Here is a 13,404-nt window from a genome sequence, read left to right on the forward strand (position 1 = left end):
AACAAATCAGTTTCTTTATGTTACAAGTGGGATTGGAAAAAAAAAAATGCTAAGAAACATATATTACACAGAACATGGTATATACAGAGTGCTGTGCCGTCACTCCATCGCCGTCTCCTTTTCATCATTGTATCGTTTCACACTGGTCTGTAAGACAACAGAAGGAGAAGAGGTTAGGACACGATGCTACACATGGAAAATAGACGTGAAAGATTGTTTTCTAAAAGTTTTTAATCTTTTTGAACACAATTATCTTAAAAATAATAGAATTTCCATTTTTTTTTCCTAACAACCAGAACAGTTTCTCACATAATTGTGAGATGGGTTTCTTTCTTGTGGGCATTTTCTTTTTGGGAATACATATGAATTTTTGATTGTTCTTAAGTCACAAAACATTGTGAAAGTTTTTTTTCTTGTGCTATAAGAAAGGCGCCCGACGTGATCACTGAATGGGTAGCAGTAACACACACAAATTCACCAGGCAAGATAGTCCCTATGATAAAAAGTTTTGCAACGCACAGCCAAACCCTAAAGGGCCAGAATTTTCTCTGGAAAGATATTCCCAGGCAATGTCCGGGTCTTTCAAGGCTGATATGCAGAATTATAGCAATTTTCACGGATTTAGATATGAAATGGGAAACCTCCTCTGGAAGTCATTTAACGCATGAAACCAGCCCAGGGCAGACACAAACCAGCCCTGGGAAGATCATTTCTTCTCGGGTAGGAGCTGATACATGACACTGCGCCTCCAATCTGCAGGCAAAGCAAACCGGATATTGATTTGGGGGCACGCATTGGAAAGGAGAGTACAGACTTTTTTGTAATAGACTCGAGTATAAGCCAAGTAAGGATTTTTAAGCACTTTTTTTCAAGCATTTTTTGTGCTGAAAACTCAGCTTATACTTGTGTATATTCGGTATTTTATCAGGGGGCATGATTAACATCTACCCGGACTCAGATTATACACTGCTACCCATGACACGGGACTCAGGCTCATTTTATGTTTTTTCACAGATGTTCGGACTGTGACTGCACATGGACATCACGTGCCTGCATTTTTTAATGCAACGGACACACCCGTTTTTTTCTGTGGATAACATACTTATCCGTTGATTTCTACGTCTCTGTACACGTCTGTGTTTTTTTGACAGATGTGTAGACCATGCATGCAAACCACAGACCTCCCTAGAAGTTAATGGATTCAAAAAAACAAAAAAAAAAAAACCCTGACAGCACACGGGAGACATTTGTACGTTGTCAGGTTTTATCTCAAATGTTGTTGAAAAAACGTGATGTACTCAACAAGGATGCAGTGGGACCTGGGGTGTTGGGATGCTCGTCAACAGAGGAGGTTTAGAATTTTCTTCAGCTTTCCGCCCCCAAACTCTGCCCCTTTATAGTGTTTTTGAAATATTTCCAATTCACCTGCATCATCTTTTGTACAAAACTGGGAAGTCTGGAAAGCGCCTGCCCTACGATCTTCATGTAAAGACTTGTATTGTGCCAGCTGGGTGTACCCAGGAACACATGGCAGACAGAACATAGATCTACCCCTTTCATCCAGATAACTGTACCTCAAATGTGTTGAGAACATGCTGGCAGACATCCATGAGGTCATTCAGTCCTTTCCTGAAAGGCTCCACTGCAGGCAATCCATCTGAGGGAAAACAATCACACAATGTGATTTTAAGAAATGGAGGGAGATTTGGTCTGCACTCGTTTATAATTGCAGCCACGACCCCCCCGACCACCACCAATTGATGCTCCTGGGCCTGACAGGCGGCGCTCGGTCCCGACCGTAACAATGCACCTGCCTTGCATGCTTGAAACTTCTCCCCACACCCTCCCAGTGACTTCACGAAGCTCTCGGAAAGCACTGGCACATGCACACTGTATCTTCATTACGTACGGCCGTCCGCTTTGTAGTGCAGCCGTGTGTAATGAAGATACAGTGTGCATGCGCCAGTGCTTTCCTGAGAACTTGTGACGTCACCGGGTCTCGGGAGGGAGAAGTTTCAAGCAATGGAGTCATTTGCTTAGTGTAAAAATAGATTTGAATTTTTGGGGCGAAACTGCGGATTTATGTGCCTTATCAAGACCACCTCCAGCATCAGATTACCCACCCCAAAGTAAAGGAATGTTTAGGTCAAAATGACCATTTTGAAATGGTAGGTTTCCTTTAATTTCTGTGCAGGTGTATGTAGCAATGTTAACAATGAAGAGCCGGAATCACTTGTAACAGTAACACAGCCATGTAAAGGAAATCCACTATCAAATAAACCGGAGACTTTGTCATAGATCCTGGCACCGTGGCTGTGGTAATCTTCTTATCCATGGCCTTCCTTTCTTCTAAAATAAAACTTTTTCAATAATGCTAATGAGCCATACGGCACTTGGGGCGGGTTACCAGGGATGCTCTGTGCTGTAGCTAAACAGGCTGTTACACTATCTCGGCCTACTGTAATCTCATACTATGCAGGAGCACTTCCCCCTCCCACTGTGTAACAGCCTGTGAAGGTACAGCATCCAGGGACTCTGTTAATGCCCCCTTGAGCCCTTCCAGGTCATTAGCATAAAGTTAAAAGGCCATGGATAACAAATATAAGAAGATTACCAAAGTCACCGTGTCTGGATCTATGAGTAGTTGTCCCCAATTTATCATGATGGATTTTTGATACTAGACTTCCTTTAAAGCTAAGCAGCCATTTATTTGTGTAACATAGTAGGAGCCATCCATAGATGACACAGCTTAGTTGATCACTTCAGCCAGTTTAACAGTAGGGGTGGGAAAAGTCAGACCGCAGAAGAACAGATCTCTGCCACCAATAAAGAAAACTAATCCTTACACAGAGCACAGTCATCTTGAGGCTAAATAAATACATACTTCGTGTCTGGACGCGGAAATTGATCTTGCTTTCTGAAGGGTGTGTGATGCTGTATCCGCAGAACTCTACTTCTGGGCTGAAAGCACAAAGAATAGAAGATTCATAAATCACTGCTAGTCTATAAACCCTGCATTCGGGGACAATACTGCATTTTGGCCAGTTATTTTTAAGGGTTTTCTCCCCAACCAATCCCTGAACCCATGTTGTGGATTAGTGTGGTCGGACTTAAAGATCATGAAAATGTAGGTCCCTACCCGTGGTAAGGAGAAGACGTTACTCTGTCTACAATGTAGTGAAGGTGACTCCTTAGAGTAACATTTTGCAAGTAGCATGCTAGGGCCATGATATGAACCCTAAACTAGTGGGTTGCCATAACCACAGCCTGTAGAATTACAACCTTACAAGATTTAGCAGGCAGTGAGTATGATAACACCAGACTCCTGAAACACACCTATAATACCCATTTACACCTCATACAATTTTGTTAAGCGATTGTACAGAGCCAAACCTAGAACAGTTCTCCCACATGTCTGGACACTATATGCCCCATCCTGCAAAACTGTGTAATAGTCGCTCTACTATGTCAGGCTTCTGGCACCAGCTCATAAGCTGGTGTTTGTCCAAACAATTTACAAATTCTAAGGCCCCTCCTCATCCTCATAGACTGCAAGCTCTTTTGTCATCTCCTCATCCTCATAGACTGTAAGCTCTTGTGTCACTCCTCATCCTCATAGACTGTAAGCTCTTGTGTCACCCCCTCATCCTCATAGACTGTAAGCTCTTGTGTCACCCCTTCATCCTCATAGACTGTAAGCTCTTGTGTCACCCCTTCATCCTCATAGACTGTAAGCTCTTGTGTCACCTCCTCATCCTCATAGACTGTAAGCTCTTGTGTGCCCCCCTCATCCTCATAGACTGTAATCTCTTGTGTCACCCCCTCATCCTCATAGACTGTAAGCTCTTGTGTCACCCCCTCATCCTCATAGACTGTAAGCTCTTGTGTCACCCCCTTATCCTCATAGACTGTAAGCTCTTGTGTCACCCCCTCATCCTCATAGACTGTAAGCTCTTGTGTCACCTCCTCATCCTCATAGACTGTAAGCTCTTTTGTCACCCCCTCATCCTCATAGACTGTAAGCTCTTGCAAGCAGGCCCCTCACTCCTATTGTTCCATATGAATTATTTCATGTACAGTATACATGTCCTCTATTATTTGTAAAGTGCTACAGAATATGATTTAAAGATTATTATTATTATTATTTCATTGTTCAGTGGTTCAGATCAGAAAATCCCTTCAGCACATGGAGCGTTTTTACTGACTGCAGTCCCTCATGGCCAAGAGGCTAAACCACACCTAAAGCGTTAAATTTCTTAAAAGCAGATTTACTTATGTTGAGGGTTGTAGTCACTACAATGATGTTATGTATGGGATTTTACAATTACTTAGCCCTATCAAAGTCAAAAGATGAAAAGACCTGAAAATCACCTAAATATGATAAATTGTTTCAAAGTCATAACAAATTTTCCTATAACTAGCTCAAAACCCATCATGATAAACCAGGGACATTACTCATAGATCCAGGAACTGTGACTGTGGGAATCTACTTATATTTGTTATTCACGGCCTCCTTCCTTCTAAAACCAACTTTCATAATTATGCTAATGAGTCTGAAGGGCTCCTAGGTGTGTCACTAAAGACCTGTGGCTGCAGATTCCCAGAAAACTTCCTCTGCTGCAGGGAAATAAATCAGGCAGGGGAAGTTCTGAAGGGGCAGAGAGGAGACAGTGTAACAGCATGTGAAGCTGTACCACAGAGATGCTTCCCCATTAGGCAGAGGGATTTGGGAAAGAGTGCTGACTGAGCAAGGCATAGGGGGGAGAAAATGTAACAGTCATTGAATCTAAGGGGCTTTAGTAGTACTCAAAGATGCCCTTCAGGCTCTAAAGAATAAATGATACAAGTTGGTTTTAGAAGGAAGGAGGACACTGATAAATATAAGGGTTTACCACACAGTGATTGCGTAGGTTCCCTTGGATTATCATGATGGATTTTTGATGGTACATTTCCTTTGAAGTTACCCAGCCATTAGTTTGAGTAACATAGTAGAAAATGTCATGTACTGGAGTTTGTCTACTTACTTCTTCATGACCATGTAACGTAGAGCATTACCCAACGTGTGATCTTCCTCATGTAACACAAAGGTCACACAGGACTCATCTGTCCCACTAGCCTGGACCTAAAGAGAGGGGGGAAAAAAGAATATATTAGAATGTCACATGGTAGAGTGTTTTCAGAGTCATTATATATACTGATATCTGGCGCCACCTAGTGACCGGTGTCAAACCTAACTGTACAGTACCACAGCATGATCAAAACCACATATTATCCTTTAAAGGGAACCTGTCAGGGCGATTTTGCACACCCACAGGTCCCCATGGACCAGTGGAATAGTATCCCAAATCACCATGTCTGATTTCTTTTTAAGCAGGGGTATATTAAAAAAAAAACAAAAAAAAACAAACAAAACCTTTATACTCCCCTCCTTCTTTGCTCCCTTCAGTGCCTGTGCTGAATGAATCGGGCGTATTACACCCCAGCTTCACTGTGCAAGCGCTGCACGTACAAACGGGCCCTTAATATCAGCTTCACTTGCCACATCTCAGGAGAAGGGGTCGGCACAGGATGTTCAGATGAGAGTCCGATACACCTCATCAGACTCACATCTACATAGGCATAAAAGTTTTTACATATAAAAATTTTTACATATTCTACATGTACAGCCCTCATACAGGGCCAATTTAAGAACCCTAAACCACAAGCCCATACGGACTTGTAGTTGGCTTAGTGTCCCAAATTGTCCTGACCGTTCCTCTTTAAAGGAATTTCCCCTGGAAAAAAGTCAGGCTCTATCCTGTGGATAGGGCCTAATTTGGTGACCGGTGGGGTTCTCAGTGATGGGACCCCGACAGATCATGAGAACAGGGGGGTGCAAGGAATCTCTGTTGGACCCCTCGTGGCTCCCAGAGATGAGCAGATGGCCACACAAGTCCATTCTGCTCCATTCATCAGTATGGAGCTGCCTAACTTGGTCCCCAGGAAAAAAAAAAACCTTTAAAGGACACCTGTCATCAGGTCTGTGTCACTAGTCCTGTCACCTCTACCTGTTGGAGCAGCTCACAAGGATCCCATCCCAGCCTTTATCTAGTTATTTCATACATTCATTGTAAAATCATCTATTTATCATGTAAATGAGGCTGGTCACATGGTCAGAGGCAGTGATGTCACCCCTGTTACCCCTCCCCTCTCCTCCCCCTGCTCATGTCTGTGTGTAATGTATAGTAAAGCATGGCTAGTGTGTGTGCTGCATCTGCTGACATGCTGCATCCTTCTAATATACAGGTGAGAGACACAGACATCAGCTACACATGAATCTGACATGTTCTGCTGTAACATGGCTGCCTGGAGCTGCTGTATCTCTCCTAAACACACACACATGCATACACAGGCTGCAGGGGGAATGGCCACCAGCAAGCACATCATTATACAGCCTCACATCATTACACAGACTGTCAGTCATGCACTGGGGGTGTGGCTGTGCCTCCCACTCATGAATAGAGTGGACAGCTTGAATATGCTAATGCTTCATTGGACATTTCACAGGTCGTTTGCATACAGCTTTAGGACCTCATTGCTTAGGTTTACAGGCATGTAGAGGGACAATGAAGGGATAGAGGCAATGCTCTCTAATGGCAGTTTATGAAAATATATTTAGTTTAGGGGGGTTATTTTGCATGACGGGTTCTCTTTAAATACGAATGTATCCTTATTAGATTACAGTAGTAACATTGACACCTCCAGAGTTACCTGCGGCCGGTTCAGTTGTTCATAATGTAAAGCTAAGAACTGATGAGACTGCGGGAACTATTAATTCGTATAGTCAGATTCACAGGCAAGAATGACCCTGGGAGTGCCCAGTGTTGCATAATTAGGCGAATTCGGTCACAATCCCTCATCCATTAAAAAATGCTTAAAGAGAACCCGTCATGCAAAATAACCCCCCTAAACTAAATAGATTTTCATAAACTGCCATTAGAGAGCATTGCCTCTATCACTTCATTGTCCCTCTACATGCCTGTAAACCTAAGCAATGAGGTCCTAAAGCTGTATGCAAATGACCTGTGAAATGTCCAATGAAGCATTAGCATATTCAAGCTGTCCACTCTATTCATGAGTGGGAGGCACAGCCACACCCCCAGTGCATGACTGACAGCCTGTATAATGATGTGAGGCTGTATAATGATGTGCTTCCTGGTGCTGGTGGCCACGCCCCCTGCAGCCTGTGTGTGTATGTGTGTGTGTGTTTAGGAGAGATACAGCAGCTCCAGGCAGCCATGTTACAGCAGAACATGTCAGAGTCATGTGTAGCTGATGTCTGTGTCTCTGTGTATAGGAGGATGCAGCATGTCAGCAGATACAGCACACACTAGCCATGCTTTACTATACACTACACACAGACATGAGCAGGGGGAGGAGAGGGGAGAGGTAACAGGGGTGACATCACTGCCTCTGACCATGTGACCAGCCTCATTTACATGATAAAAAATAGATGATTTTACAATGAATAATGTATGAAATGCCTAGATAAAGGCTGTGATGGGATCCTTGTGAGTTGCTCCAGGTAGTAGTGACAGGACTAGTGACAGAGACCTGATGACAGGTGTCCTTTAAATTTTTTTAACGGCTGCAACATCACAACAGCATGGAACATTTGCTGTTGCCCCAAAAAGTTTTTTTGTACAAGAGAAGGCTGAGAATATATAAGACAATACTCAAACAGAACTCTGCTGTGCAGTAGACCGACGTTTCTTGCAGTCCTTTGACCCAATCTTATCCAAGAAAATCACTGCATGCACTTCTATGATCAGAGTTGTGTGTGAAACTTGGGCATCGACGGGTGAGAAAACTGACCGCACTAGGCCAGTTTTTCACGGAAGAAGCTGAGAGATGTATAAAGCGGACCTAACTAGGATGGCTTCAGACCAAAATTACCTAATTGTACAGTTCCACAACTGTGGGCAACTGACTGTAGACATGCTGGGATCTATACTTCTAAAACTGTTCTATGGTTTCCTGAGACTGAACGTGATCAGATTTAGGGGATGCCTGCTCCGATTTATGCATGTGGCTTAGTGGTTAGCACTACAGCCTTGCAGCGCTGGGGTCCTGGGTTCAAGTCCCAGGGTCAACATCTGCAAAGATTTTGTATGTTCTCTCCGTGTTTGTGTGGGTTTCCTCCCACACGCCAACACACTGGTGGGTTGATTAGATTGTGAGCCACATTGGGGGCAGAGACCGATTTGTCGAGCACTGTGCAGCACTGCGTAAGGAATTATTATATAAACATATACACACACACACGGGAAAGTGGGAATATCCTGACTCACTGGGGGAAAGATGGACATAGCAAATGGATATCTACATACAAAAACCTGTACACACAGAGAAGCAGGTTTTATAGTAACGTCCCCCAAAAATCCAGGGGAGGGGGCTGGCTGGCTGTTGGTCAATTGTTTGCTGAAATTGGCAGGTGACATCTGCATTGATGTCCACTATAAAGGATGAGTATAACAGAACCTTTGTGCACATTTATAAGATCATTTGCTTTCTCTGACAACCCCCACCATAACCAGTGCTCTATGGAGCTCAGGGCGGTCCACATAATCCAGTAATGGGATTAAACAGTTGCTTGTGGCTGGTCCATGTGATCTCCACACACCTGAGCAGGTACTAGCTGCACACCGCGCATGCGCTAAACGTCCCATCCTCATACATGCGAGCATGGTAAGCTCCGCTGTGGAGACAGCATGTCCTGAGCCTGGCCTCGCATATCACTCCCGGCCAGGGTTACACCACTCCCGGCCAGGGTTACACCACCCCCGGCCTCTCCATGACACCCCGCACACATCATACCATCTCCAGCACCGGCTTCTTCTCCGCTCCCGCAGCCATGCTTTCCAATTCGCGGCGCCTACTGTGTGCGTCATCAGCGCGTCGCGCGGTGATTACGTCACCTGGCCCGAGGGAGTGACGGGAGTTGTAGTCTAACTTCAGAGTAGATCAGGTGACAGTTTGTATGCGCTGATCGGGGTAGGTACTAGACCCCAAATATCAGGTATCTGGACAAGGATTAGGACGGATCAGTTGACTTTCTTATCACTTTGTAGATTTATGATTTTTATTTTCCCAGTTCATGAAGGAAGGAGTTCTGTACAAATATACTATACATAGCTATGTAAAAACACTAGGAGTGCATTCACACCTTCAGTTGCTCAGGTGCAGTTTTTGATGTCGTAGAAAGGAGTGAATAGAATAAAGAGAAGGAGTAGCACTTGTGATATGTGATTACACATTGTGATCCTCACCTGGTTTTGGCTGCAAAAACTGAATGTGTGAACACAGCCACATGCTCGCCACACATAAACATGCCCAAAGTCACATCAGTGTGGACCTGGACCGTAAACTTAGGGTGTGTACCTAACTTTGCTGGTTTAGCTCAAACCCCCTTCACCTTTGGGCCACGGACACACATTACCCTAGGGTTGTGTACATAACACAATGTTAGCGCACGGGGGCAGCCCTTGGCCCAGAGAAACGCATGCGTTCGGCTTATCGTTCGGGCAGAGGAACCCTGTGCACTAGCGTCGCGTTATGAACGGACGCCTAGCGGTACGTGTGACCGCGGCCTAATAGTCTGAGGCCGGTGCCAAACGCTCCGCTTTGTCTGCATTTGAACGGCCCGATCGCATTGGCGTTTCTATGGAAACGCCTGCGATCGGGAAAGAGCCACCGGTGTTTTGCATTAAACACCGGTGGGTGCGGCTTTGTCTACGTTTGCGTTTTCAAACGCAGACAAAGCGGTACCTGTGGCACCAGCCTTAGAATTCCCTCTTTTATGTGAAATCTCCCCTGTGTACCTATAAATAAAAATATCCCGCAAATACGACTCTTCTCATCCCATTTTTACATGTGATTAGGCAGGTTTAGTGGCTGCAGGGATAGTGTCACGCCAGAAGCTCCAATCTGGTTCTATAGTACATAGAAACACGCTAGTTATGTCATATTCAAGATAAAAATCTCATCAGACTTATAGTTCTGTGAGCTACAGACCTGGACATACAAGCAGTTCAAAAATAGGCGAGCACTGGATCTTTATCTGTATCTAATAATAATATAATAATAATAATAATAATACTCATGATAACAAAATAACACAATATCTAATTCACTGTTATTAACAAAAAAACAGAATTCCACAGATATAAGTCCGACCTGTCTCTATCAGTCCTGGTGTACTTTACTGTGGTTGCCCCTGGACTAGACCCTGGAGGGTCAGCAGACATCTTGCTATTCTGTCTGACGCTCTCTGCACCATAGCCCTCACCCTTTCATTCCAGGACGAATTCACACACACTCACTGACTTCCTGCCGGCAAGCAACTAGTGATGTGCCGTTCGCGAACGAGACGGCTTGCACGCGAACGACGGGAGCCGATGGCTCACTTAACCCCGCCCCTAACTGGTTCACCACACCCCCTTTAACTTGATACAATCGGGTTAAAGGTGGACTGGTGTGGGTGATTGACTGGCCTGCAGCTCCCTACTATATATTTAATAGGGAGACGTTCAGAAGCCAGAAGAGCCGACTCTTCTTAGTAAGCGGAGCTTAACGAGCCAGCTCACTAGGAAGAGCCGTAATTCCCATCAATACAAGCAACAGTGTGAGGAGAGTAAGGCTACAGACAGATAAGGTCTTTATCCAGGGCACAGGAAGGCACATCAGATCTGACAGTATGTGATGGCTGTGATAGCAGAGGGGAGAATGTCATGTGTTATATGCATCTCATGGATCTAATCATCTCTCATCTCTGATCTGCCTCATCTCTCTTTTTATATGTGTCAAATACTAGTTCAATGTTCAGAAGCTAAATGAAAGTGTAGATAAACCTGTACCCTGATAATCTCAGCACACAGCATCTCATAGCACAGAGGAATCATGAAGTGTCTGTTTAGAGAGTCCCCGCCAACACCCTGGAATCTTACACCGATCATCACTGAGTGATGGGAGCTAAGGGGTTAAAAATGATCTTTATTGTGTAAACATCACTAGGGGATTGAAATTTTCTTTCATGGGCAAACTCCTTTAACAGAATTTTTCCAATTGAAATCCATTATTTTGTTTATCTACGTTACAAATAGTAATGCTGCCTTCTTTTATAACAATGTGATGTTGATGTGTTCTGTTTAGGGCTCCAGTGAGGTCCGTGATTGGCTGCAGTCATGCCAAACAGCAGTGAAGAACAAAAGCTCTTGCCAGAAATCGAAGAAGGTTTTGTATAATCTAATACTTTGTATTTGTTCTGTTAGCTTTACTATTGCTTTACACTTTAGTATGTGACATTTATTTGCACAATTTGTCCTTCTCTACTTTACCTTGTACTTGTATATTCAAATTTACGTCTTTTAATCCCCTCCTCCCAAAAGCTGGAAATGTTTTATTTTTCTGTTTACAGAGCTGTATGATGGTTTGTTGGGACCATTTATTGTAAATCCGGGTACATGTCTGCATCTGCCAGGATCCTCTCGAAAATAGTGGCTTGATAATTTTTAAAAAAGTTGTCAGGTATTCACAGCGGATCTAGGGATCAGTCACATACCTCCCAACTCTTGGGCTTGAGAAATAGAGACAAAAAGCCCCTCCCTTTTTCAGAAACCACACCCAGTGTCCACCCCTTGTCCCACCCCCAAACATAGTATAATATCAACCTTAACCCCTTAAGGACGCAGGGTTTTTCGGCCGATTTCTCGCTCTCCAACTTCAAAAATCCATAACTTTTTCATTTTTACGTGTACAGACCCGTGTGAGGGCTTATTTTGTGCGTAACAAATTTTACTTTCCCGAGATGTTATTTATTTTAACATGCCGTGTACTGCGTAGCTGAAAAAAAATTCCAAATGTGGAAAAATTGAAAAAAAACGTCACGTGCGTCACGTTCTTGTGGGCTCAGTTTTTACGACTTTCACTCTTCGCTCCAAATAACACGCCTACTTTATTCTTTGGTTCGGTGCGATCGCGGTGATACCAAATTTATATAGGTTTTATTTGTGTTTTAATACATTTTCAAAAATTAAACGAATGTGTACAAAAAAGAAAAAAAAATTTTTGCCATCTTCTGACGCTAATAACTTTTTCATACTTTGGCGCACGGAGATGTGTGAGGTGTCATTTTTTGCGAAATGAGGCGATGTTTTCATTGCTTCCATTTTGAGGTCTGTGCGATATTTTGATCATTTTTTATTTCATTTTTTATGTTATGTAAAAAGGTGTAAAAGTCGCATTTCGGACATTTGGGCGCCATTTCCCGCCTCGGAGGTCACCGCCGGCCGTAACCGTTTTTATATTTTGATAGATCGGGCATTTTGGGACGCGGCGATACCTAATATGTTTGTGATTTTTACTGTTTATTATGTTTTATATCCGTTCTAGGGAAAGGGGGGTGATTTGAACTTTTAATATTTTATTAATTTTTTTTATTTTTTAAACTTTTTTTTTAATTTTTTTTTTCACTATCTTTTAGACCATCTAGGGTACATTAACCCTAGATGGTCAGATCGCTGCTACCATATACTGCAATACTTCTGTATTGCAATATATGGCATTTTTGCAGCACATTCATTACAATGAGCCACTGGCTCATTGTAACGAATCTGCAGCTGCCAGATAGCCTCGTGTCAAAAGAAGACACGAGGCTACCATGGCAACTGATCGCCGCCCCCCGATGACGTTCGGGGGCGTGGCGATCGAAAAAAAGATGGCGGCGCCCGCGCGCCGCCGTCTTTTAAATGCCGCCGGCGACTTTGCCGGCGGCAACGGGGGGGTTAATAGCCGCGATCGGTGCTAGCACCGACCGCGGTTATTAGCGGTGGGGGTTTTATGCATTTTGCAAAAACCCCCACCTTTGTATGAAGAGGACTCAGCTCGTGAGCCCTCTTCATACATCCCTTATACCTCTGCGCCGTAGAGCTACGGCGCAGAGCGTTAAGGGGTTAATGATACACATAGTAGAATGGCCACCACCTAATGCAACTCAGAAATATTTAATACCCCTCTATAATTGTATCCTCCCTTTACTTTTGTGGCCTCCTAGCCTCCTCCATCTCCTTTCATAAGGCGATCTTCTGTCCTCCATCTCCCCTCATATAGTGGCCTCCTGTCCTCCATCTCCCCTTATATAGTGGCCTCCTGTCCTCCATCTCCCCTTATATAGTGGCCTCCTGTCCTCCATCTCCCCTCATATAGTGGCCTCCTGTCCTCCATCTCCCCTCATATAGTGGCCTCCTGTTCTCCATCTCCCCTCATATAGTGGCCTCCTGTCCTCCATCTCCCCTCATATAGTGGCCTCCTGTCCTCCATCTCCCCTCATATAGTGGCCTCCTTTCCTCCATCTCCCCTCATATAGTG

At 44.0% G+C, this 13,404-nt stretch overlaps 2 protein-coding genes across 3 annotated transcripts in view; one reads left to right on the forward strand and one right to left on the reverse strand.

Moving 5' to 3' along the window:
- Nucleotides 1-9,015, reverse strand: LOC140078108 (DNA-directed RNA polymerases I and III subunit RPAC2). The gene is made up of 5 exons (XM_072125966.1): nt 8,857-9,015; nt 5,025-5,122; nt 2,885-2,961; nt 1,575-1,657; nt 1-147 (listed from the first exon to the last, which is right to left on the reverse strand). Exons 1-5 carry the CDS (start codon nt 8,893-8,895, stop codon nt 100-102), a joined length of 345 nt encoding a protein of 114 aa, XP_071982067.1. The 5' UTR covers nt 8,896-9,015; the 3' UTR covers nt 1-99.
- VAMP7 (vesicle associated membrane protein 7) overlaps nt 8,932-13,404 on the forward strand; it is a 25,185-nt gene continuing 20,712 nt past the window's right edge. The window contains exons 1-2 of one of the 2 annotated variants that reach the window (XM_072125963.1): nt 8,932-9,033; nt 11,191-11,266. In XM_072125963.1, the coding sequence (XP_071982064.1) occupies nt 11,223-11,266 (44 nt within the window). In that variant the 5' untranslated portion in view covers nt 8,932-9,033; nt 11,191-11,222. The other variant, XM_072125964.1, reaches the window with a different exon arrangement.

The sequence above is a fragment of the Engystomops pustulosus genome, chromosome 9, assembly GCF_040894005.1.
Source record: "Engystomops pustulosus chromosome 9, aEngPut4.maternal, whole genome shotgun sequence".
NCBI lineage: Eukaryota > Metazoa > Chordata > Amphibia > Anura > Leptodactylidae > Engystomops > Engystomops pustulosus.

Excerpts from the sequence above, each read along its gene's own strand:
- LOC140078108 (XM_072125966.1), bottom strand. The coding sequence starts at position 8,895 with ATGGCTGCGGGAGCGGAGAAGAAGCCGGTGCTGGAGATG. Across the intron at positions 5,123-8,856 it reads AGAAGCCGGTGCTGGAGATG|GTCCAGGCTAGTGGGACAGA; the intron begins GTATGATGTGTG and ends CCCTCTCTTTAG. Across the intron at positions 148-1,574 it reads ATGTTCTCAACACATTTGAG|ACCAGTGTGAAACGATACAA; the intron begins GTACAGTTATCT and ends GTTGTCTTACAG.